This window comes from Mytilus galloprovincialis, chromosome 4, assembly GCF_965363235.1.
Source record: "Mytilus galloprovincialis chromosome 4, xbMytGall1.hap1.1, whole genome shotgun sequence".
In the NCBI taxonomy this organism is placed as follows: domain Eukaryota; kingdom Metazoa; phylum Mollusca; class Bivalvia; order Mytilida; family Mytilidae; genus Mytilus; species Mytilus galloprovincialis.
In genome coordinates this window covers 95,179,434-95,207,020 of record NC_134841.1, presented here as the reverse complement: position 1 = coordinate 95,207,020, position 27,587 = coordinate 95,179,434, and the positions used below count along the sequence as shown (strand labels likewise).

At 31.5% G+C, this 27,587-nt stretch overlaps 1 protein-coding gene across 1 annotated transcript; it reads left to right on the top strand.

The window, feature by feature from the left end:
* Positions 1–490: 490 nt before the first annotated feature.
* On the top strand, positions 491–24,031 carry LOC143073478 (protein disulfide-isomerase A3-like). The gene is made up of 13 exons (XM_076249057.1): positions 491–700; positions 3,285–3,372; positions 4,514–4,631; positions 5,178–5,285; positions 6,888–7,014; positions 11,321–11,434; positions 17,072–17,194; positions 18,887–19,069; positions 19,407–19,509; positions 20,171–20,299; positions 21,893–21,972; positions 22,410–22,467; positions 23,148–24,031. The coding sequence occupies exons 1-13, from the start codon at positions 567–569 to the stop codon at positions 23,262–23,264; spliced, it is 1,482 nt and encodes a 493-aa protein (XP_076105172.1). The 5' UTR covers positions 491–566; the 3' UTR covers positions 23,265–24,031.
* The last annotated feature ends 3,556 nt before the right edge of the window (positions 24,032–27,587 follow it).

Here is a 27,587-nt window from a genome sequence, read left to right as displayed (position 1 = left end):
TCCTTCTTTGGATCAATTTTGACATCATACAGTTTCAATCATTAAAAAAAGTTGTCAATAGATCATATATATATATATTGATATAGGACTAAGAGATATGATACAAGAAATTGGCAACTAGGCGAAACCCTGTGATATGCGATCACAGTCGAGGATTCCATCAAAAATATTTTAGAAGAAAAGTTATACCGACTGACATCTGAGAAAATCTAAGAAAATATAGATACAAAAAACAGAGTAGCAAATAATATAACATTAATGCTACCTTTCTTTTATTCATCTACTTCGTTGCACATATCTGTCTTTGTCACCACATAAGTTCAGAGTGTGCTTTATCTAACTTTGTCAGATAGTATTCATTATAATTAAATGAAAAATTGCTTCTTCTTGACGTGTCTGTAAGTTCTTGGTTCGGAAGATTTCGATAAAACTCGTCAGGTTTCGACATTTTCCGTCATTCGGAAAAACATATCTGGACCAATCAATGCTCGACAGCACACGAACTCTACTACACGTTTTATTTAGAAGTACTAACACACATAACCGGTGCGTTGTATAGAGTAACAATGAAGACCATTCTGTGTATTTTATCTTTGACAGCTATAGCTTTAGCAAGTGATGTGCTGGAATTCACAGATTCAGACTTTGCAACAAAAGCAGCACAGCATGATTTGATTTTGGTGGAATTTTTCGCTCCTTGGTAAGACCGGTGTCCGGCCCATCCCCCTTTTTTGTGTATATTTATATATATTTTGATACTGATAAATCATTGCCAGTTATTAAGTTAGGGTTGCTCATAACTATGGTTGTTAACTTGATTTATGAATATGTTTGTCCAATTATTTTTTGAGGTGTTAATAGATGATTCCCAGTTGTTTCGGGAATGGACCCCCTTTTTTCTTAATTTTAGTAAATATTTTGTAAAATTGCAATTAATTGGTTTTTTTTCTCTTAGCTTCATAACAGTTCAATGATAAACAGTTGTTTGTATTGATTCTCTTCTTAATTTCCCCAACAATGCCCAAACATGTAGTCCAAGTAAATACTAAATAGACGTAAATTTACACTTCAAATGTAATGATGCAAATTTGTCTGCCATTAATGATTACTTGAAATCACACAGTTTTCGGATAACTTTGACATCACAATTCAAAACATTTGACAACACAATTAAAGTCCGAAGCTTATTCGGAGTCAAAATACCGCTGAACACCCAAAAGTGTAAATACGTTTATTATACACCCTATAATCACCATTTCATTTATCCGCATTGCTGGACATCTCACAGGTCCCCATAAAATTTTAACTCCTCAAGATAAAGACAGCACAATGGAAAAGTTATTATTGTATGACATCATAGTACAAGCTGTGATTCTCTGGCCAAGCAGTGCAGATTTTCAAATACACCTTTAAGGTCCTTATTGCTATTTGTCCTCTATTACTGGACATTGAATAAGTCCCCATAAAAATTATGACGTCATAATAAAAATAGCTGATGCCACAATGGAAAAGTAATGGTTATGTTCCAGACCATATGAGTATTTGGACCGTACGCGTACGGTCCAGTACGATCTGACCATACATGTTATTTGATCAAATGGGTTAAATTGAAACAATCTTTATTTTTAGGTTATTGATAATTTGTTACAATTAGATAGATAAAATGAACAAACGAACAATTGAAATTAGGTATTTGATTAATTGTATATATGAATCCTATTTTGATACTCTCGCCCAAGGTGACACAATTCAAGTAACGTAATATTTTTAGCAATTTCATGTATGCAGTTCATGCATGTTCTTTTGCATTTGTTTTTTTTTTTTGGTAAAGTTGCTAAATACTTTAAAACAATTGAACTCCCACTTTATGTTTACTTCCGATATCTTCAATTTCAGCGTTCATAATACAATTAATGTACTACTGATCGACATGCTTAATACAAGAGATTATCATATTTAATTAGCGTGAATTAAAAACAAGTCAAAATATAAAGTTTTAGTTTCAATTACAATTGAACTTTTTTATATTATATTGATAGTTAAGTTATGTTGATCTGCTATATGCATTTGTATCTAATAAACTTGACCAACTTTTTAATAATAGTCAGACCGTACGCGTACGGTCCGACCGTATGAGTATTTTGAAAAAGTACGTATACGGTCCAAATACTCATACCGTCTGGAACAGTTGTATGACATCAAAAGTTAAAGTAGGACGGATTCTTGAGTCAAGTGGGAAAAGCGATAAGGTGTATAAGGTTTAGGTCTATTTAGTGTTATGATTTCTTTGTAGGTTATTTAATTTTTTTTGCTTTGACAATATAGATCAAATTTATAAAATAGCCTTTTAAGATGAACTGCAGCAGAGTAAAATCATATTCAAATTTGACCTTTACCTTTGCTTGGAAAATATTTGCATGTATAGTACTTATACTATAAAATAAAATTGACAATGGAAATGGGGAATGTGCCAAAGAGACAACAACCCGACCATAGAAAAAAAAACAACAGCAGAAGGTCACCAACAGGTCTTCAATGTAGCGAAAAATTCCCGCACCCGGAGGCGTCCTTCAGCTGGCCCCTAAACAAATATATACTAGTTCAGTGATAATGAACGCCATACTAATTTCCAAATTGTACACAAGAAACTAAAATTAAAATAATACAAGACTAACAAAGGCCAGAGGCTCCTGACTTGGGACAGGCGCAAAAATACGGCGGGGTTAAACATGTTTGTGAGATCTCAACCCTCCCCCTATACCTCTAGCCAATGTAGAAAAGTAAACGCATAACAATACGCAGTAGTAGTTTTACCATAAAGAATATACAAGAGGCAAAAGATACTAAAGGGACATTCAAGCTCATTAGTTGAAAATAAACTGGACACTGTAGCTGAAAAAAAGACAAACAACAGTATACACAAAGCACAACATAGAAAACTAAGATCAGCAACACGAACCCCACCAAAAACTGGTGATCTCAGGTGAACCAGAGAGTAAAGACCTGCTCCACATGTGGCACACTTTATGTTGCTCATGTAAGTAAGTTATCAGTCTAATTTGGTGGCTCATATTAGGGGGAAACAAGGTTTGTGGTTACAACAGTTACAACATATCTGTAGTCATCTATCAAACAGATTTTCCATAATGGTTAACTAACTTGTGATGATGTCTGTAAAGATTTTGAAAGTATGATTTCAACATCAGGTTATTCCTAAATCATTGCTGTTTAAATTGTAGCATTGATAAATAAAAACTTCTTAACACAACACATTTTTTTTGTAGGTGTGGACATTGTAAGAAATTAATCCCTGAATATGAAAAAGCAGCTACAAGACTATTAGATAATGACCCACCAGTTGCATTGGCTAAAGTATGTAACTAATATATTGATGTATGAATACATGTATATACACATGTATTAAAATTGTAACAATTGGAATTTTGACAATTTTGATTGAATATAAGTTATCTACGTTCATATCTGTAGATATGGATATTTTAACACTCTGAAGTACTCCAGTACACCATGAGGCATAGCCGAAGGGTGTACAGGGTACTGAAGGGTGTTAAAATATCCATATCTACGGATATGAACGTAGATAACGAATTTATCCCCAGTCTTAGTCTGAATCGGGCGAGTTTTATGGAAATTTGGGTACAAAGTGTAACATGAAAATAACGTTTTTTTCATTATCTGAAAAAGTTTTATTGAAATTTGGAAAGTTTACATATTTTTTACGGGATGTAGGGTACCTTTGGTAGAACCCTACAGGTAGTCAAATATAAGATGTTTTTAATACGGAGACAGAGAAACTGGATTGAGTCAAATTTGGCGCTCAATGTTGTGAGAGTTACATCATAGATGGTGTGACGTCAACGTGGGTCATTTGCATAGCTAGGTCAGTAGTCCCATTCCTTGAAAATGTGACAGTCAAGTGATGTATTTAATGAAATGAGTATAAATGATCGGCATAATAGGACAAAATTGTAATGAATTAAATATTTAATTACAAACATCTGCATGATGGATAATCTATGGAATTCAATATTTCACAAGGAGTAATCATGGAGCTAAGGAAAACTTGCGTGAAGTTCCCCGGGACAATGGTTAGCAACACCCAGGGGCTATGGGTTTTGTAACGACATGCTTTAATCAAAATCCTAGATATATACTAAGCCGGGGATAATAACATGTATCATGTACCATATATCTTATTTTTATATGACAAAATAATTCTCATTTATACCACTCAAATTTACAAGACTTAAGATTATAAAGACAAATACATGTAGAAAATAATGTCTTTATCATTGATTAAAGGAATAACCTCAGATTATAGTAGAAGAACATGTATGGTTGAGTTTGAGCTAGACTTTGAATTCTCATGGACATCGCTCCTGGATCCTTTTCACCCTATATTTTACATTAGAGTTGGTTTACAACTAATTATGATTGATTGCTAAACAATATTTCTATGCACCATTATTTACTCCATTTTTCACTTCTTAAGGTTGATTGTACAGCAAATACTGAAGTTTGTTCCAAGTATGGAGTAAGTGGTTACCCAACTCTTAAAATCTTCCGTAATGGTGAATTTGCTGAGGAATACAGTGGTCCAAGAGAAGCTGGTATGTATACTATGTCCATTATGAAATATTTGAAACTTATTATATTTCTGCTTAAGTTTCTTAAGCTGGATTTTCTTGAAAATGTCCTACATTGTTTTAAAAAAAACAGTTTTGTTTGTTGATGGTAGGGACAATAACATACAATACTGATAATGTTAATTAACTGATATATTTCAGATAATGTATTGTCTGAATAATTTCTCATAACATTTATTTCAGTATCACTAGTTACATTTTAAGATAACAAAACACAGTATGGTCTTGGGTAACTGACATTAATATGATGTCTGATAAGACCACAGCTACATTTGTACAAAGTAGCTGTAGATTCAGACTTATGTCTTAGAGTGTACATATAAAAATAAGAAATATTTGCAACTGGTGAAGTATTTATCTGACTTACTTTTTGATTTACAAAATATGAAAGGGAAAAAAGATTTCAGATAAAGTTGGTGCACATTGGAAAATTTTGATATTTTAAAATGAATGTGTAATGATAGGTGATTTTAAGGCTGTATTATTGATTGTAAATATATTTTTTTACAGATGGTATTGTCAGTCTTATGGCATCCAAAGCTGGACCATCCTCTAAAGAATTAACATCAGTTGCTGATGCTGAGAAATTCCTGGCTAAAAAAGATTATGTAGTAGCTGGTAAGTTTTAAATTATGTGCTTTTGTTAATTTTAAACAATGTTGACAAAAATGTTAAATCAGTAGTTTGAATTGTCTTTCAAACTAGAGTGTATAAATATTCATGATTTTCAAAAAAATGCTGATTTTTTTCTTCATTGGACACTAGTTTATGTGGATAGAGGGGAACTATGAATTTAAATGTTCAATGAACTACTTATTTTCTAAAAGAATGTAAGCAGACTTTGCCAAAACCATGAAATTAAATGTCTACAACAGTGTTCTAGGATTCCCATTACCCGTTACCCGGGGTAAGTGGATTAGGACAACGGGTAAGTCATTTTTTAGCCTTTGTCACCCGGTGGTAAGTCAATTTTCAAGTTCGGGGAAGCCGAAAAACTCTTGAAATTTCCCGGTCCTCTTCAATTTTCCCATATCTGCTTTTTATTTTTATTAAATCACGAGAAAAAACTTTGATAAAAGATCGAAGATTTTGTCAATGTCTATCGGCGCTTTTATTCAAGCACTCGTTTACTAGGTGTAATCAAGCGCAAAAGAGACCACATTCTTCTCCTATCATTCTAAAAGTCGGTCACGGTGTCGGTAAAATCGGAAAATCCGGATTGATAACTGGTGCTTAAATCGGGACATAAACGATTTTTTTTCTTGTCATCGGAGGAAAATAAACTTACAGTTGCATTTATTATAGCTCTTAATAAATGACATAGTAATAACTATAACATATTTGTCAAATTTAGTAAGAAATCGTTTTTTTTTTAAATTTTGTACAAAATTCAATCGTATCCGAATCCAGCTTTGTTCAGACAAACTTCACAACATATAATTTAAAGCATGTCATAAAAGTTTTTAAATTTAAAATCTATGTGCAACAAATGACTTATCCTTAATCATTAATGTTCAGTGAATCAGCCTGAAAAATATTCAGTATTTTATAAAGAGCATGTCTGATTTTTAAAAAGAGTTGCATGTAAGTCCCTTATTTTTTTTACAGTGGATTATTGGTATGAAAGTCAGTGAAGTACTGTTATAGTTCAATGTACTTTTCTGGTGGTATAGGTATATAGTTACAATTAAGCCATATATTTCAAATACTTTTCAATACACTTTAGTCATCATTGCTTCATACAAAACATCATTTGACATCACAAAAAAGGGTACTTTCTGAAGCATGAAAAAGGTGCCAGGAAATGGCTAGAATGCAGGATTTTGCATCATTTACCCCAGAGCTTCTGGGGGCCTTGAGCGGCCCCCAGACCCCCGGCCATAAGGGCGGCGAGCTTTAGCTTTGCGCCGTCCGCATTGGTTGGCGGATTTAACTTTTAGATGTGGGCTCGATGATGTGGGTAAGTAATTTTTTTATTGATCTTACCCGTGGTAAGTCAAGGTGCCAAAAAAATCCTAGAACACTGTACAAATATGCAAGTTCTCCTCAAACCACATGAAAAAAAAATACAGTATTACTAAGATTTCAGATTCTTCTTTTAATAATAGTTATTAACATAAATGAGATGTATGCTACATGCCTTTATTTTTCTGTTAATAGGGATTTTGCTTCATCTGACAGGTTATTACTGAACTTAACTTTATGTTCATTATATTTTAGGTTTCTTTTCTGATGGAGGAAGTGAACTAGCCAAAGCTTTCCAGAAAGCAGCTGATGCTATGAGTACTGATGTCAAGTTTGGTCATACAACAGCCAAAGCTGTACTTGATAAATATGGATACACTGAGTAGGTTTTTATTTGTCATTCAGATAGGGGTGGAATCAGAAAAAATGAAGCAAAAGTGTGACATAGGGGGTCCAATTTCAAACTTAATATTTTGTATTTCTTTTTGTCTTGCCCTATTACCAATACTTTAAATTTTATAATTCCAAAGTTTCAGGCCGAACGAAACAGACACATTGAATAACCTTAAATTTTAATAGCATACATCTCAAAAATATTTAACAGAAACCATACTACTTAAAAACAAGTTTGGTAATAAAACAGTCAAGAAAACATTGCTCAGACCTTTTCCAAATGAAAGTCAATATAAAAAGGAAAATTTTAAAACCAAAATTTCCATCTTTTCTGCTAAATCATATAATAACAATCAAATTGAATAGCTTAATTTGAAAAAAATAATAGTAACTAGTGATTGAAGTTTTTGCCAATAAAAAGAATCTTAATATATTTCAGTTACAATAGTAAACTTTGAAAGCCCTGAGATTTTGTGATCATTTGCAAAAAACAAAATGTCATTTCATTGTACCGTTTTAATGTAATTGTATGTAGAAAAAGCCTTCTATTTTCAGTATTTTGTCACACTCCTGACATATTTTATAAAGATTGAAAAATGCTTTAAACTTTCACAAAAAATCACTAAACACATTGCTATATCATTGATTTCAATTTCTGATATCTTTACCCATAGAACAGGACTTTCTTTTTAGGACCATTTAAAAAAAACACAAAGAGAGGCACCCCAAAATGTCAGGAGTGTGACAACTGTCTTTAAACATCTACCAAAGAATACAAAGGACTTAAATGTTTTATTTTTTTTATTTTTCAGAAGTGGCTATTCCAAAGAGAAGAAAAAAAATCATTACCACTGTGATATGTTTATATCATAGATGTGGGAGTGCATTATATATGTCAGGAGTGTGACGCTTTTTTAAGGCATTTTCTGTCAATTCATAATTTCACAAGAACAAGTTCCACAAGTTTCTTTGTGTAAGAAATGTTAAAACCAAGTAATATTCATATCATTTACCTCTTAAATGTGTTATTTATCATGATTGTTTTGGCACAATAAGTTTTAATTAGTCATTTTTCTATTTTTTGTGCACTGAGTAATGCAAATTTATCAAAGGAAATAAGTGTGTACAACTATAATATCATATAGGAAAGTGAGGAAATGAATTTTGTACAAAATAGAACAATTATTTTGATTTAAAATGGTATATTTAAAGATGTTTCAAGGATTAACCATTCAGATGTAATTCGTCACACTCCTGACATGAATTTAACAATTTAAGAAAAATATGAAAATTAGCTTTATTTTTAGGACAGATAATTGAAAGACAGCTAGTAAAATGAAGAAACTTTTGGTAAACCTTCCATTCCTTAAAACATCTACCAGATTTGCTGAAATAAGCAGGGCAAAATTTTCTAGAAGAAATGATTCAAAGAAAGAGACTTCGAATGAGAGAACTCGCAAATACTGGCTGAATCTGAAATTAAAAATTGATCAGCGGAAGTTGGACCATCTTAAAATAAAAACCTATAAAACCAAGCTAACAAAAAAAAGCTTAAAGAAAGAAGAACTTCAAATTCCAAATTTTATAAACAATATAAAGAAAAACAAAGGCAGTGGCAGAGAAACAGTAGAAAAAAAGGAAGAAAGATAAAAAAGAAGTTGGGTTGAATAAGGACTTAGAATCAAACAAAAACAGCTCAAAAATTAAAATGAGAACAGATCTGTGACTGTGTCAGATTCCAGATCTACAGTGAGAAAACCTGCACAACAAACAAGAAAACAATTGCCACAAAACAAAAATGCTTACAAATGATCCCTTCTAGAAGGCCCTTCTGGGTGTAGCATTTTTTATGATGTGTTTCAAAGAACTCGTCCAAGCATTTGGGTTTTGTGGCAGTTGTTTTCTTGTGTGTTGTGCAGGTTTTCTCACTGTAGATCTGGAATCTGACACAGTTACAGATCTGTTCTCATTTGAAATTTTAAGCTGTTTTTGTTCGATTATAAGTCCTTATTCAACCCAACTTCTTTTTTATCTTTCTTCCTTTTTTTCTACTGTTTTTCTGCTACTGCCTTTGTTTTTCTTTATATTGTTTATCAAATTTGGAATTCAAAGTTCTTCTTTCTTTAAGCCTTTTTTTGTTAGCATGGTTTTGTAGTTTTTTATTTTGTTTAAGATTGTCCAACTTCCTCTGATAATTTTTTAATTTTATATTCAGCCAATATTTGCGGGTTTTCTCTTTCCAAGTCTCTTTCTTTGAATCATTTCTTCCAGATAATTTTGCCTGGCTTATGTCAGCAAGTCTAGTGGATGTTTTAAGGAATGGAAGATTTACCAAAAGTTTCTAAATTACTAGCTGTCTTTCAACTATCTGTCCTAAAAATAAAGCTAATTTTCATATTTTTCTTAAATTGTTAAATTCATGTCAGGAGTGTGACGAATTACATCTGAATGGTTAATCCTTGAAACATCTTTAAATATACCATTTAAATTCAAAATGATTGTTCTATTTTGTACAAAATTCATTTCCTCACTTTCCTATATGATTTTATAGTTGTACACACTTATTTCCTTTGATAAATTTGCATTACTGTGCACAAAAAATAGAAAAATGACTAATTAAAACTTATTGTGTCAAAACAATCATGATAAATAACACATTTAAGAGGTAAATGATAGGAATATAACTTTGTTATAACATTTCTAACACAAAGAAACCTGTTGAACTTGTCCTTGTGAAATTATGAATTGACAGAAAATGCCTTAAAAAAAGCGTCACACTCCTGACATATATAATGCACTCCCACATCTATGATATAAACATATATCACAGTTGTAATAAATTTTTTTCTTCTCTTTGGAATAGCCACTACTGAAAAATAAAGAAGAAGAACATATTTAAGTCCTATGTATTCTTTGGTACATGTTTAAAGACAGTTGTCACACTCCTGACATTTTTGGGTGCTTGTATAGAAGTTAATCCAATATGTGAATTATGCACCTCAGGATGTCTGTATAGCCTTTTATGGATAGCTTATACATGTATACAATAAATACTTACCAGTTTTACACACAAATACTCCTTTAAAATACAACCATAACACTTTAATTTAGAAATTATCAAATTTTGCCAATATTAATTTTTGGTACATACCTTTTCACAATGTATATTTATTTACATAATATTTGTGCAATGATAACACAAATCTATAATCTACAAAACCTAGTATTGAAGAATGATTATAAACCATCTTCATATACATGCATTCATCATAATAATTTTTACTCAACATGTAAATTATTAAAAAAAAATCCTGTCACACAAAAAGCGTCACACTCCTGACAAATTTGACATGTTTTTTTAATAAAACTTTTGGCTGGTACAAGATATCTAAATGAAATTTGGCTGCAAGTTAGCTGGTATTGAACTTGTTGGTTTTACATTTAATTTACTTTCCTAAATATAATGGGGGAAACAATATGCCCCAATATGTTAAAATCTTCATTTTTTCTGATTCCACCCATAGAGGGTTGTAACTTTGATCTCAAGCTGAGTCGAAGAATTAAGTCAAAGTTGTTCTTAAACATATGGATACACTGAGTAGGGTTTTGTTTGTCAATGAGGTAAAATAAACATCCACATACATGTCAATAGATTGTGTTTATCTTTGTGGACATATATGAATCCATCAACCGTCAATCAATGGAGCATTACAATGTACTTAAGATTCAGCATTATTTGTTGTATATCAATTTTTCGTGGGTTTCATTCGTACCGGTGAACCACTAATTTAAATATTGTTGTATATCAATTTTTCGTGGGTTTCATTCGTACCGGTGAACCACTAATTTAAATATTGTTGTATATCAATTTTTCGTGGGTTTCATTGGTACCCGGTCAACCACTAATTTAAATATTGTTGTATATCAATTTTTCGTGGGTTTCGTTGGTACCGGTCAACCACTAATTTAGATATTCAACAAATCACCAATTTGCCATAGTCTTTGTATGCAGACATTTGCCATAGGCTTTGTATGCAGACATTTGTATACAGACATTTTCAATTGGAATTCAAGTATCCAAGAAAAGTTTTCCTTAATCCACAAAAATTGATAACCTCTAAAATAAATGGATACATAATAAATGGACAGTTCTATACAAGTATTTGCTTACTTTATATTAGTTGTTAAGACATAAGAATAAATGCACAATCTCTCAGTTTGAATTTATTTTTCCTAAAAGGTTATTTTATTTTAACATTATGGTAAATCAATTTTCTGATATCTTTTTATTACAGCAAAATCATTCTTTTCCAACCTAAACATTTAAGAAGTAAATTTGAAGATGCCCAACAGAAATATGGTGGAAGCAGCAATGTCGATAAAATAAAGAATTGGTTGTCATCATCATTGTAAGTATAATGTTTCTGCTTTACGTCCATTTCTAATCATAGTACTGTTAATTCAGAAATTATTGAAATGAGACAGCATTATAATCACAATGATTTAAACTTTCATTTTGATTTTTTTATACGACCGCAAAAATTGAAAATTTTTTGGTCGTATATTGGTATGATGTTGGCGTCGTCGTCGTCGTCCGAATACTTTTAGTTTTCGCACTCTAACTATAGTAAAAGTGAATAGAAATCTATGAAATTTTAACACAAGGTCTATGACCACAAAAGGAAGGTTGGGATTGATTTTGGAAGTTTTGGTCCCAATATTTTAGGAATTAGGGGCCAAAAAGGGCCCAAATAAGCATTTTCTTGGTTTTCGCACTATAACTTTAGTTTAAGTAAATAGAAATCTATGAAATTTTGACACAAGGTTTATGACCACAAAAGGAAGGTTGGGATTGATTTTGGGATGTTTGGTTTCAACAGTTTATGAATTAGGGGCCAAAAAAGGGCCCAAATAAGCATTATTCTTGGTTCTGGCACAATAACTTTAGTATAAGTAAATAGAAATCAATGAAATGTAAACACAAGGTTTATGACCACAAAAGGAAGGTTGGGATTGATTTTGGGAGTTGAGGTCCCAACAGTTTAGGAATTAGGGGCCAAAAAGGGGCCCAAATAAGCATTATTCTTGGTTTTCGCACCATAACTTTAGTATAGGTAAATAGAAATCTATGAAATTTAAACACAAGGTTTATGACCATAAAAGGAAGGTTGGGTTTGATTTTGGGAGTTTTGGTCCCAACAGTTTAGGAATAAGGGGCCCAAAGGGTCCAAAATTGAACTTTGTTTGATTTCATCAAAAATTGAATAATTGGGGTTCTTTGATATGCCGAATCTAACTGTGTATGTAGATTCTGAAGTTTTGGTCCCGTTTTCAAATTGGTCTACATTAAGGTCCAAAGGGTCCAAAATTAAACTTAGTTTGATTTTAACAAAAATTGAATCCTTGGGGTTCTTTGATATGCTGAATATAAAAATGTACTTAGATTATTGATTATTGGTCCAGTATTCAAGTTGGTCCAAAACGGGGTCCAAAATTAAACTTTGTTTGATTTCATCAAAAATTGAATAATTGGGGTTCTTTGATATGCCGAATCTAACTGTGTATGTAGATTCTTAAGTTTTGGTCCCGTTTTCAAATTGGTCTACATTAAGGTCCAAAGGGTCCAAAATTAAACTTAGTTTGATTTTAACAAAAATTGAATCCTTGGGGTTCTTTGATATGCTGAATATAAAAATGTACTTAGATTATTGATTATTGGTCCAGTTTTCAAGTTGGTCCAAAATGGGGTCCAAAATTAAACTTTGTTTGATTTCATCAAAAATTGAATAATTGGGGTTCTTTGATATGCCGAATCTAACTGTGTATGTAGATTCTTAAGTTTTGGTCCCGTTTTCAAATTGGTCTACATTAAAACCAAAGGGTCCAAAATTAAACTAAGTTTGATTTTAACAAAAAATGAATTCTTGGGCTTTTTTGATAAGCTGAATCTAAACATGTACTTAGATTTTTAACGGGATTTTTGTGACAAAAATGTCGGTTATTGATTTGGGGATGTACGGCGGGCGGCCGGTCGGTCCGTCGGACGGGCGGCAATCAAATGTTGTCCGTGCATTAACTCATGAACCGTTCAACCAAAGCTTTTAAAATTTTAATATGTTGTTACTGACAACTAAATGAAGGTCAAGTTCAATAATGGCGATTTTGACTTTTACCATTCATGAGTTATGGTTCTTGAAACATTGAAAAATGGAGTTTCCAGTCGTGTCCGTGCATTTACTCATGAACTGTTCTACCAAAGCTTCCCAAATTTTAATATGTTGTTACTGATGACAAAATAGAGGTCAAGTTCAATAATGACGAATTTGACTTTTACCGTTCAGGAGTTATGGTTCTTGAAAGATTGAAAAATGGAGTTTCCAGTCAGGTCCGTGCATTTACACATGAACTGTTCTACCAAAGCTTCCCAAATTTTAATATGTTGTTACTGATGACAAAGTGGAGGTCAAGTTCAATAATGACGATTTTGACTTTTACCGTTCAGGAGTTATGGTTCTTGAAAGATTGAAAAATGGAGTTTCCAGTCGTGTCCGTGCATTTACTCATGAACTGTTCTACCAAAGCTTCCCAAATTTTAATATGTTGTTACTGATGACAAAATAGAGGTCAAGTTCAATAATGACGATTTTGACTTTTACCGTTCAGGATTTATGGTTCTTGAAAGATTGTAAAATGGCGTTTCCATTCACGTTGTTGCATTTACTCATGAACCATTCAATCTAAGCTTTTCAAATTTTAATATGTTGATACTGATGACAAAATGGAGGTCAAATTTGATATTGACGATTTTCACTTTCACCATTCTTCAGTAATGGTTCTTGTGATATTGCCAGGACACAAATAAATATAAATAAATCCGGTTTGCTGTCGTTGCAGCCTCTTGTTGATTATGGAAATATCTAATTTTACTACCAACCAATCTTTACCATTCAGTGATAACAAGCACTTTATTTTACATTTTAATATTTTATGATGTATTTAAAAGAGTAGTTATTGTTGCAAACTCCATTAGAAATTTGAATTGATATCAGTTTTGGAAAAAGGGAAAGGGGGATGTGAAAAAAAAATGGGGGGGGGGGTGTTAAATTTTTCTCATTTCAGATTTCATAAATAAAAAGAAAATTTCTTCAAACATTTTTTTGAGAGGATTAATATTCAACAGCATAGTGAATTGCTCAAAGGCAAAAAAAAAAATTTAAGTTCATTAGACCACATTCATTCTGTGTCAGAAACCTATGCTGTGTCAACTATTTAATTTTAGATTTAAATAAGTTTGAAGAAGAAATCTTTAATTGATTTGTAAAATCTTGACATTTGTTTTGTGTAAAAAACCCATATAATGTCAAAAATTTGATCACAATCCAAATTCAGAGCTGTATCACGCTTGAATGTTTTGTCCATACTTGCCCCAACTGTTCAGGGTTCGACCTCTTCGGTCGTATAAAGCTGCGCCCTGCGGAGCACCTGGTTTTTAAATGAATTAAACAGGATTTTTCTCAATATTTATAATTAAAATCACATTTTAGTCATAAATGACAATAACTCGCAATAATAAATACTAGTGTTGGATAATCGGTTGAAATTACCAACCGATTATCTATTACAATCGTTTGACAGCAACCAACCGACTATCGGTTATAATCGCATCAGAATACTTTGCCCTTTTTAACCGGATTTTTGTGACAAAAATGTCGGTTATTGATTTGGGGATGTACGGCGGGCGGCCGGGCAGTCGGGCGGGCGGGCGGGCGGCAATCAAATGTTGTCCGTGCATTAACTCATGAACCGTTCAACCAAAGCTTTTAAAATTTTAATATGTTGTTACTGACAACTAAATGAAGGTCAAGTTCAATAATGGCGATTTTGACTTTTACTGTTCAGGAGTTATGGTTCTTGAAAGATTGGAAAAATGAAGTTTCCAGTCATGTCCCTGCATTTACGCATGAACTGTTCTACCAAAGCTTCCGAAATTTTAATATGTTGTTACTGATGACAAAATGGAGGTCAAGTTCAATAATGACGATTTTGACTTTTACCGTTCAGGAGTTATGGTTCTTGAAAGATTGAAAAATGGAGTTTCCAGTCGTGTCCGTGCATTTACGCATGAACTGTTCTACCAAAGCTTCCCAAATTTTATTATGTTGTTACTGATGACAAAATAGAGGTCAAATTTAATAAAGACGATTTTGACTTTTACCGTTCAGGAGTTATGGTTCTTGAAAGATTGAAAAATGGTGTTTCCAGTCGTGTCGGTGCATTTTCTCATGAACCATTCAACCAAAGCTTTTCAAATTTTAATATGTTGATACTGATGACAAAATGGAGGTCAAATTTGATATTGACGATTTTCACTTTCACCATTCATCAGTAATGGTTCTTGTGATATTGCCAGGACACAAATAAATATTAATAAATCCGGTTTGCTGTCGTTGTGACAGCCTCTTGTTTTAAATGAAATCATGCATTTTAGTCTCATTGGTCATGTCTAATGTGTATATTCCATTTCATTGCAGAGTTTTATATGTTAATATTTGATCTTCTGTTTCCTTTTCATATTTTATTTAGCAATTATAAAAATGAATTAATTAGAATCCAGATTCAGATTGAACATATTTTATCTCATAATTACAACATTAATTACCAAGAGTGACACTAACTTTTCTAAATTTCAATGGTGTAACTCACATTATAATTTCAATAACTTAGCAGTATAAACATTTGAATGTTTCACAGTAAGAAAAGATATATATAAAGTATTTTACTTTAAGAAATTTAAGATTAACAGAAAAAAATAAAACAATGCATTTGCATTGAAATATATACAGCAAACAAAGAGGATCCAGCCAATGTCTGTTAATTCGTGTAGAATGCTTTTTTTTTCACTTTATGATCATCATTTTTCTGTCAATTGTGTCAAGCGAGCGTCTGAACTTATAATTGCAAAAATGCGGAATTATTACATAGTTGAACCGTATCCGATCCGTGATTCTAATGTATTTCAATGGCGGACAAATTTCAGAAAATTTACAAACATAAACGATGTTTGACAAGCAATTTGGGAAGGAATATGACGCTTTTGACGCTACTAATGGATAAAACATTAATAAAAGGCAATTTGTGACACGCTCTAATGAAGTAAAGAAATTATTTTGTCTAAAATCTGAAGGATTTCATGTACGCTCTCAAGTAACAAGTATCCGGTATTGAGAGAGTATTTCATACAAAGTTATTTATTTTAAAGATCAATCTGTATATATATAGTCAATACTTTTGTCACGTTTTAAAGGGGAAAAAATGGTTTTGTCTTTAATTATAGGATGTTTGACATTGTTATTGTCATCCACTGATATTTTTTGTTGCAATTTGTTTGACTGAGCAAATATAATTCAAACCGCAAACGGACCGGAAGTTGATACGCAAAAAGTCTGGAAACTATAGCGACAATCGATTGAACAAAATCCCAATCGATTATCGACATCGTGAGGCCCAACCAACTGATTTCCGACTTATTCCGATCATCGGAACAACACTAATAAATACATGCAATAATTTCTGAATAAACATACTTTTACATCCTCAAATCAAGTCGTAGGTCAAAATTAAAATTGAATTGATGAAAAAGATCAAATTTCTTCATAAATGACTTATAATATTGAATTGTAGCATTCAGTATTATTTGATTTTGATCTATGATGATACTCATAGCCGATATATCATTGATAAATAGTGATAGTAAATGATAGGACTGGGGTCAAAGTTCAATTATGTGTTCTTGTGAAAATTTATAAATTTGGTTTTGTTAAAATAACAGTTGAATTGAAACTGATTTCTAACACACTATGAACAGACCATCCAAATCTGTATAAGGTTTGTGCGAGGAGACTGTTTCCATCTTAGTCAAAATCAAATACTTGATTTTATTGTGATAACGGACTATTGATGATAATCCATAGAATTGAGGTCAAAGTTCAGTTATATTTTTACTCTTCTGACTAATTTCAGAGTATTGATTGTTTATCTTTTTTCAGAACTGGTTTATGTGGACACAGAACACAAGCCAATGCTGACAAATTTAAGAAACCACTTATTATTGCTTATTATGATGTTGATTATGAGAAAAATGAAAAGGGAACAAACTATTGGAGAAACAGGTAAATTTCAACCAAAATCTGCTTAAAAATATTCTATATATAGATATTTCTATACATAGATATAAGATGTGGTATGAGTGCCAATGAGACAACTCTCCATCCACATGTTATGATTCAATTAATCAAATAGCACAACAGAAACTTTTACACGGTGAATGTTCTTATTGTGACATTTATCTGACACCAAACATTATTTTAGTTGGATAAAGATTTATTACTGAAATTTTCAAGTTGATATGAAGTAAAAGAGCACATATGAATGTCAGGGTTTAAGCTAGGATTTTGAGGGCTTCAGTCACTTTTGCGTGCTATGAAAATCAATATTTTTTTTTGTGTGTAACAGCAAGGGAACAAGGATACAAGGATGTATGTTACTATAGCTTCATCTTTGACTTTGTCAGATTTTAAAGGACTTCTAGGCATGATTGGCAGTCAGTATTGTATGATTTGACTGTATTGGCCCTTATTATGAAAGATTCTGACATGAGATATTGAAACTTAGTCCACAATTTCTCTTCAGTTTATCCAGAGGACATCAACAAAAGTTGGATTCATTTTTTCGCAGCAGAAATTAACTTTCGATGATTATATCACTGTATAATCATTATCCTTATGAAACGTCTAAATGGATTAAGTTGGAACTGTATAAAATCCTTTTTGGAAAGGAGGTTGTAAACAAATCAAGAATAGATAACGTTTACTACTTTCGGTTTAAAAATGAAATGAAAACGGGAAGTGACAGGTGGATGGTAAATTCAAAACTTCATCAGGAAATTATCATTTTTCGGTTTTAATTCCTTTAGTTAGAGATATATATTTGTCTCTCTCGTTTAATTGATTCTAAATGATTTCGTATTTTACGTTTTTTATCGGGGTCTATAAATAGTAATAGGACTACTTTCACGCATGCGTAGCATACAGTACAGGAAGCACCTGTTTAACTCGTGAAGACAATTGAACGCTTTGAATAAAGTTCTATATAATATTTTTTAAATGGAAATTGCCGAAAGTTTTTGATGGCAATTTATATAGTTACCACAAAAATGCGTTCAAATGACAAATCTACGACAAACGCACTTCAAATCGTTTGAGGAATAATGAAATTCATATGCGAACTGTCCGGGTGTAACAAATTATTTCGATCAAATGACGAAACTATACCCCTGGTTCTTGAAATCAATGCCAACTGACTGATTTTCCTGGGGAAATAATTATAATGGTCAATTATGAGATTTATTAATAATTAATGGATTAGTGACCCATGGATGGTGAAAAGCAGATTAGTCGTAATCACAACTTGTAACACCTGTTGAAAATGTTAATTACCATGGGGTCATAAACTTGTCAAAAACATAAAGACAGGTAGATTTATAGTATTTTAATGCGAAAATATTTTTACACTTTCAAAATTTAAGTGACGAAATTGATTTGAAATACTTTCGTCAATGCGAAACCCCTTTGGTAAATTACGAAAGTGACGAGTGCAAGCAAAATCACTGATGAATGTTATATTTTGACCAACGATACAGAACCTTTATATTTGACTGTTAGTGAAAGTTAATGATCGGGCTGAGGTCAGTTTTGTAATTACATTGTGTATTATTATGTTTCATTGATGTTAACCAATTATCTTGTCTCATTGTATCTCCAAAGTAACAGAACTGATGCAAAGATTATTGTTTTTTTTTTCAGAGTTATGAAAGTAGGAAAAAAATTACAAGGTGAAGGAAAAGATATCTACTTTTCTGTCAGTAATCATAAAGACTTCAGTTTTGAGTTGGGAGAATTTGGACTGAATGATGTCAAGGGAGATAAGCCAATTATTTGTGCCAGAGATGATAGAGATATGAAATATATTATGTCTGGTGATTTTAGGTTTGTAGCATAATAATTATCTTAAAATAAAGTTTGATTTTATTCTTTATTTCAACTTTAAGCAAGTGTTTGGTTGAAGTAAAACAGTATACATATTCATTTAATGTTTACACAATACTTTTAATTGGTTTTTAGCCTTCTTTCATTCAATTAAAATGTCATGATTTCTATGGCCAAGCCTGTTCTCAAGATTTTATTTTCATGTTTTTGTTTTTAACCTTATCCTTGATTTTGTCAAATTTATCCAAGGGCTAATTTTCAAGATTTGATAACCATGAATTTAACAAAAAGTTCTAAATTCCATGTCTAGTAAATTATGAATTTGTTTTTATTTCAGTATGGATAATTTAGAAAAATTTGTGAATGATTTATTAACCGATAAATTAGAACCATACTTGAAATCAGAACCTGTTCCTGAAGATAACAGTGGAGGAGTTAAGGTAATTAATGTTATAGATGTAATATATCGATCATTCTATAGAATAAAATATGGGAGAAATTCTGTAAAATGATTGAGTTAAAAGTTACATAAGGGTTTAAAAGAAATCAGATCCAAAGAGCATAAAAGAAAGCTAGCATTACTTGAGCATATTTATGTACTTTTTAGCTTATGTGGCCCAAAGGTCTCATCACTTCAAAAAATCATCAAAAGTTTTTCATTTTGCCATTTTGCCTAACTAGTTACAAACTAAGGTTTTAGGATGAATCTTTCACACAGAAATTAGTCTAAAATATACATTGGGTGGTATTACTGTTTAAAACCAGAAGAACTGATGTAGCATTGCAGAAGGCTTTCCTATATGTATTCTATCTAAGCTATTGCACAATTTTCTACATAAGGAAATGCCTGTATCAAGTCAGGAATATGATAATTGTTTTCAATTTGTTTGATGTGTTTGGGCTTGTGATTTTGCCATTTGACAAGGAACGTTTCAATTTCAATTTTCCTTGGACTTGGTTCTTGTGTTATTTTACTTTATGCAATACTAATGCATTTAAAAATTATTGATAATGAAGAATACTGACTTGCTTTGAACTATTCAAAATTGATTATATATATAAAACACAATAAACCATATAGTCTTTATTTTATTTTTTCAGACTGTTGTTGCCAAGAATTTTGATGAGATAGTAAATGACGACAGTAGAGACGTATTGATAGAATTTTATGCTCCATGGTGTGGACATTGTAAATCATTAGAACCTAAATTTGCAGAATTAGGAGAAAAGGTAAATACTTTTACTTCAGTTTAGAAATGTTTACTTGTGCTTTTGTTCTAGTTTGTTTACATAATTTAAATGTGGATGTAGCACATCTTCTGATTCTCTGAAAGTGTTTTGTCTATCAGCTCAGAGACATTATTTTATGTGACCGTGAAGTCACCAACGTTTTTTTTCCAAATTTACTCCTTAAAAAATGGAAATTAGAATTTAATTATAAGGAATGACTGTAATATTTTTATGCCCCACCTACGATAGTAGAGGGGCATTATGTTTTCTGGTCTGTGCCTCCGTTCGTTTGTTCGTCCGTCCGTCTGTGCGTCCGTTCGCTTCAGGTTAAAGTTTTTGGTCAAGGTAGTTTTTGAAGAAGTTGAAGTCCAATCAACTTGAAACTTAGTACACTTGTTCTCCATGATATGATCTTTCTAATTTTAATCCCAAATTATAGTTTTGACCCCAATTTCATGGTCCCCTGAACATAGAAAATGATAGTGCAAAGTTCAGGTTAAAGTTTTTGGTCAAGGTAGTTTTTGATAAAGTTAAAGTTACATCAACTTGAAACTTAGTACACATGTTCCCTATGATATGATCTTTGTAATTATAATTCCAAATTATAAGTTTGACCCCAATTTCACGGTCCACTGAACATAGAAAATGATAGTGGGAGTGGGGCATCCGTGTACTATGGACACATTCTTGTTTCTGTCTATTTAAAATAACATAAAAAAAAAAAATGTGATGCACATGTTCGAATAACTCATTACATGGGTACATTTTGTAAGTCAATGTGCACCAGATTTTGTATGTTTCTTTATATACAAAAAAAATTTCTCAAATAGTATAATGTACTGATTGTCCAGGGAAAATTAAATCCTGGATTCACCAAAGACTTGTTTGATCTTAATGTGATATTGGATCACAACTTATATCTTTAGCAAATTATTGTATAGATATTTGAAAAAAAAAAACAATTAAGGAGTTGAATTAAAGATACACATGAGAAACTAGTCTTACAAAATACTGATGGTTACAGACTGTTTATCACATTCCCTACACACTCCTCCCCAATTTTGAGCATTTCATTGTTGTTTGAACAACCCACATTGGTTGTGTTTGTCAATTGTAAGTTTTCTCCATTTGAAGATACTGTGAATTCATTTATTTTTGTGGGTATCAATTTTCGTGGATTTAGGAAAACTTCCATTTTCATGGATATTTGATTCGTGGTTAAATCAGCCATTTGTTTCAGCATTTTACCTTTAGTCAGCATTTTTTTATATGGAACATTTGTGATTCGCTGAACACATAAATTTGTGGTTTCCCTGTACCCTCCAAATCCATGAAAATTGATATCCAATGAATAATAATGAATCGACAGTAATATACATTCTTCTTTTTAGTTGAAAAATTGTCAGCTCGCATGTGAAGACAATTGGGGTTCACCTCTTAATCAGAAAAGTTGATTTACATGTTTAGACTGTATGATTAACATTTATCTTCATTGTGTATGCACCACAAAATAAATTAATCATTCACTATAAGTTGATTTTCTTACTACTGACAGTATGAACAATGTTTTAATCTGTTATGTTTTGTTAACAGTTAAGTGAAGAAACTAGTATCACTATAGCTAAAATGGATGCTACAGCTAATGATGTACCTAAACCATATGAAGTTCAAGGGTAAGTAAATTTAAGTGCTGTTCATTTTTAATTCAAGCATGAAACAATGTTAACTTAGCATCAAATGCATTGTTAGTTTTATAAAAAAAAAAATCATTAAGACTCTTTAGTCTTGTTCAGTCATGCATCACCTTTCATGAGCCTTCATTTTAATTTCCGCATATCAAGTCAATTATGAAATTAACTTTTAATTTATATGCTTTGCACCTCATTATCATTAAGCTATTGAAATACCCTTCCAATGTTGGTATTAATAACACAAGTTACACAACAACTGTTTTTTTTTTTACTGAGAGGTAATTTGTTGAAAGAAATTTAAGCCATGAGTTTCTTAGCAATTTTGATTATTATATTTCAAAATAATAGTTTAATAGTAAATAGCAAATACGATCTAATAGAAAACAGATTGAAAAAAATAGATAAATTTCTACTTTCAGATTCCCAACTATTTATTATAAACCAAAGAATTCCAAAAATAATCCTAAAAAATATAACGTAAGTATGATTGTTTAGAAGAAGTTCAGTTGAAATTTGAAAAGTCATGATTTCAGAAAACTTATCAGCAGGTGTAGTGGCTACAAAAATTATTATTTATGATTGGATAAAAGACCTATTCCCACAGTATTTAAAATAAAGTGATGTGGCATGATTGCCTATATAGGGATTTAAGCAATTACAGGTCACCATATGGCTTTAAATAATGAGCAAAACCCGTACATATAGTCTGCTTTTATAGACCCTGATGAGGCAAAATGTGAAACAATTCAAACTTAAAAGTCCTGATTTATGACCTAACAATAAACAAAAACAACAGTTATAACTGACAGCAACCAATGACAAACATTGAATGACAAGCTCCTGGATTAAGATAGACATGAGGAAAATGTGAAAATATGTTTGTGGTTGCTCAACTCTTCCTCTAGCCTTGAGCTATGTCCAAATAAGAACACATTTTAAAATGGAATGATTCACCAAATCTGACCAAATAACGCTGCATTACAGTGCAAAGCCAGGTTTTGTTATCCTGATTAATCATGTATTATTTACAACTGGATGTTAATTTTAAAAATAAAAAAAAAAAATATTATACAATGGGGGAAAAAATCACTTCATTTTAGAAAAAATAATCTTGTATTAACATACTTGAATCACCATATTGTGAAAATGTTTTTCAGGGTGGACGAGAAGTTGCAGATTTTCTAGAATATTTGAAAAAAGAATCTACAGATGGTCTTAAATATGAAGGAGAGAAGAAAAAGAAGAAGTCAAAGAAATCTAAAACCGAATTGTAAACCTGTTATGGTGTGTTAGTGCTGATGTCTGAGTGACTGAATGGACTTATGAATGATTCAGAATAACTGTTTTATGTCTTGTAAATTGTATATTTTAACTCATCATTTTTGTGGGAACATCTCATTAATGGTATATTCTTTTTCTACTTAGTTCGCTCTACTTTTACACCAAATAAACTTCAGCTGTGATTTATAATTTATTGTTTGATTCATGCTAAAACAGGTATGAAATTGATATGATGATTGGCAGGACTATAGGTGTAATTCTGTTGAACTTCATTGGTTGACAACTGTATAATTACATACATGTACATGTATTTGCAGGCTCACATTTGATACCATAAGACTATGAATATTTAGAACCAATATTGAAGATCATGTTTCCATTTCAAATTGTAATTATTGCTAAATACAATCTTAATTATTTAGTTTTTGATATCTAATCTATATTTAAACATTTATTCTGCTACTGTCTAGAAATTTCTTTGTATAAATAACAGTTCTAAATTCTTCATGGATATTACACATGACCCCTTTTGAGGGTATGGATATATGAATAAATATCAGAATAACTCTTCCACAAGAACAATCAAACCTTACTGAATATTTTTATCAGTTTATTTGTTATTGAATGTTAAGAAAATTAATATATATATATATATATTGGTGCATTGATGCAGACAAGTTGTCAATTGTTAGAAGTACGCATGTATTGGGTCCATTGAATAGTGTATTTATGAAAGGTGGAAATAAAAGTTTATTACATATTTATAGAGTTGTCTTTTATTCAAGTTCCAAAAACATAAATGGCATTCTTGTCCCCACTGTGATAAAACTGTATGGCTTCTACAATGAGCAAAACCCATACCTAATAGTAAGCTTTAAAAGGCAAAAATGACAAATGTAAAACAATTAGGAGAAAACTAATGCCAGATTTATGTACAATACAGTAAAAGAAAAACAAATTTACAGGATTGATTTGGGACTGGCACAAAAAGCGGTGGCTTAAGGTAGCAAAATACAAAGATTTTATAACTCCAACTCCCAAGTTTCAAAATGCTGTAACTTTCTTAATAATGCTTGAAAATTTATAAAAGTGGTAGTTTTGGATAGCTAACAGATTACTCTTTCAAATTAATGCAATGTTAGTATTATGCAACAATTATGTAACCAATTATAATGTTAACTGTGTCTAAAATATTTTTCACCAAATTTCCTTTCAAATGAAATAAGCTTCTGCATAGGTATCCTTAGAGGGTTGATGTTATTATATGTTGTTCCTATGGCCATTATCTACAAAAGGGTGTTTCAGATAGAATGTATAGAACAAATTTTACACCTAATTGAACATTATCTTCTTTTAGGTAGTTAGGATGTTTACACTAATTAGAGATTTATGAGAGAGTGGAACACCATAGAGACAATCTGAGACACCCTTTTGAAGCCCATGATGTGTTGATTAAGATTCCGTTAAAATTTTCTGTATAGTTAAACAGATGATAGAGCTAAATTCATTCAAGTGAACTTACCCAGATTTTGCCACTAATTACACAATGATTGCATAATAAAAATATTGCATTCATTTAAATGGTTAATCTTTTATCTATCTATATATACTTCTTTTATTATTTTCTATGCATTCATAAGAAAGTTACAGTATTTCAAAGGTTAGTGATTGGAAGTAAAAAAATCTTTGTATTGTGCTACCTTAAACATGTTTGTGAGTGCTCAACCTTGATAAACCTAGGAAAGTGGTGAAAAGAAACAAGCATAACAACAAACTGTATAAACCTGTTGAAAAGAGCTTAAGGGAGCTCCTGGGTATAAATGAATTTTTTTTTCTAATATAGGATTTCGCTATATTTTTTCATAAATGAACTTTATCATATACTTAAAAGAAAAATGAAATAAAAAAATGGGGTCACCGTTCATTTAAGCTAAAATCTGCCTCTAGAAGAAGCATACATTTTTGTTAATGTCCTTTTTTTCTGTTGAACTAATAGGAGAAAAAGAGGAAATATCGAAATAAAAAAATAACCTAATATAAGAAATCGCTTAAATTTTACAATTATTTAGTTTATGTACAGCTTATTTGAAAACAATAATAAAAAATATAGGTCACCGATGAGTTAAAAAAGATATTTCAAATTTAAGGCCAAAAAATGGCATTTTTGCACCAAAGGGAGATAATTTGGAGCTTTTTCAATTTTTAAAGTCATCTGGGGCCAAACCAAATATTTTTTTTGGGTTGTTTTTTGTACCATATCATAAAGTAACAACTAATAGTGTAATAAATAAAATTTGTAATGAAAAAATAAAGGTTTAATTTTTTGCTAAAATTTGTGTACCCATGAGCCACCTTAACTTTATAAGATCAATTCAACGTACAGATCTGGGAGTACCTGCAGTTGCTGAAATCTAACTCAAAGCCAATAACAAATAACTAAAATATCATGTATCTAAGACTAAAATATCAAAAACTTCATATCTAACATCCAGTAAATTTTACAATAGTGCAAGTCCTTTATTAAGTCTCAGAAAAACATGATCTTGTTCAGTGCAAAATACAAATACCAGAAAACAAAAATAACTAACATCAGGGCATGGAGAGAAAGTCCACAAAATACTACTTAGAAGATTAGTTTAAGCATAACAAACACCATAAACAAGAGTACACACGCTGAAATGTTTTCTCACCTTCTTTACTAATCTTTGATATTATGTTGATAGTCCTAAATATAAAGCTTTATTACAACTATCACATAAACTTAACATTAACCAAGAAAACTAAACGATCAATGAACCATGAAAATGAGGTCAAGGTCAGATAAACCATATCAGGCAGACATGTACAGCTAACAATTCCTCCATACAACAAATTAGTTGACCTATGACCTATTGCTTATGTTTTAAGAAAAACAGACCAAAACACACAACACTTAACACTTGAGCAATGAACCGTGAAAATGAGGTTGAGGTCAAATAAAACCTGCACGACTGACATAAAGATCATAATATATTTCCATACACCAAATATAGTTGACCTATTGCATATAGTATTAGAAAAAGACCAGAACACAAAAACTTAACTATAACCACTGAACCATGAAAATGAGGTTAAGGTCAAATGGGTCCTGCCAGTTGGACATGTACACCTTACAGTCCTTCCATACACCGAATATACTAGACCTTTTGCTTATATTATCGTCCTTCCCTCCGCCTATATCACCCTGCTCTGATGCTCCGAATTCGTATCAAGACTTCAAAACGAGACCAGGCATAATATCAGCGACGTGACAATGTGAGAGGAGAAGTTATCAGCGACGTCACAATGCGAGAGGAGACGTTATCAAGCTTGCTTTTGTCAAGCGTAAAATTGTCTTAGGGAGAAAGAAACGACCAGTAATAGAACGATAAAAAGATAATCGGGTTTTCTTCGTATAGATATCGTAAAATATCAGCCGCTCGACACAATGTGAAGTTTTTTAGCTCGTTCACTACGCTCACTCGCCAAAAAGGTTCACATTGTGGCTTGCGGCTGATATTTTACGATATTAATGTGTAGAAAACCTGATAATCTATACGTATCTGAGATATGGACTTGACCACCAAAACTTAACCTTGTTCACTGATCCATGAAATGAGGTCGAGGTCAAGTGAAACTGTCTGACAGGCATGAGAACCTTGGAAGGTATGCACATACCAAATATAGTTATCCTATTACGTAGAATAAGAGAGAATTTAAAGTCATAAGAAACGAGTGACCGGTGAAAATTATTGTTATTCCAATTTTTGAACCAATGCATACAAACATCATATTAAAACTTAGTCTTCTGTGCATGATTTTATCATTTTTTTTCCATAAATTTCGTATAATCGTCAATTTTTTTTTCAATCGGTCAGTGTTGTTGTGAAAATATGGCAGGTAATTAAAGTTCATGTTTTGAAGCCGAAGTTTAACGATTGTCACCTGTTTGTCAACAATCAACCAAAAAGCATTGATTTTGAGCACATGCTTTGCATGTACAATCAGATAATAGTTTATTTTAAGGACATCCATGCATATTGCAATCACCGGATTTTTATGAGATGGGTCACACTGAGGTCACTTTGTATACAGAAAATATGTCAGGGAATTGCTTCCTGGAAGGAAGCAATCAAAATAAAGTAAACTTCTTCTAAATATGAACAAATTGAAGAATTTTCTTCAGAAAAAAGTATATGTTTATAAGTTTTATAATGAAAACTATCCATTGAGTTATAAAAAACATATGCATTAATTTTTTTTGATTTGAGGTTTCTTATGACATTAACATTACAAAA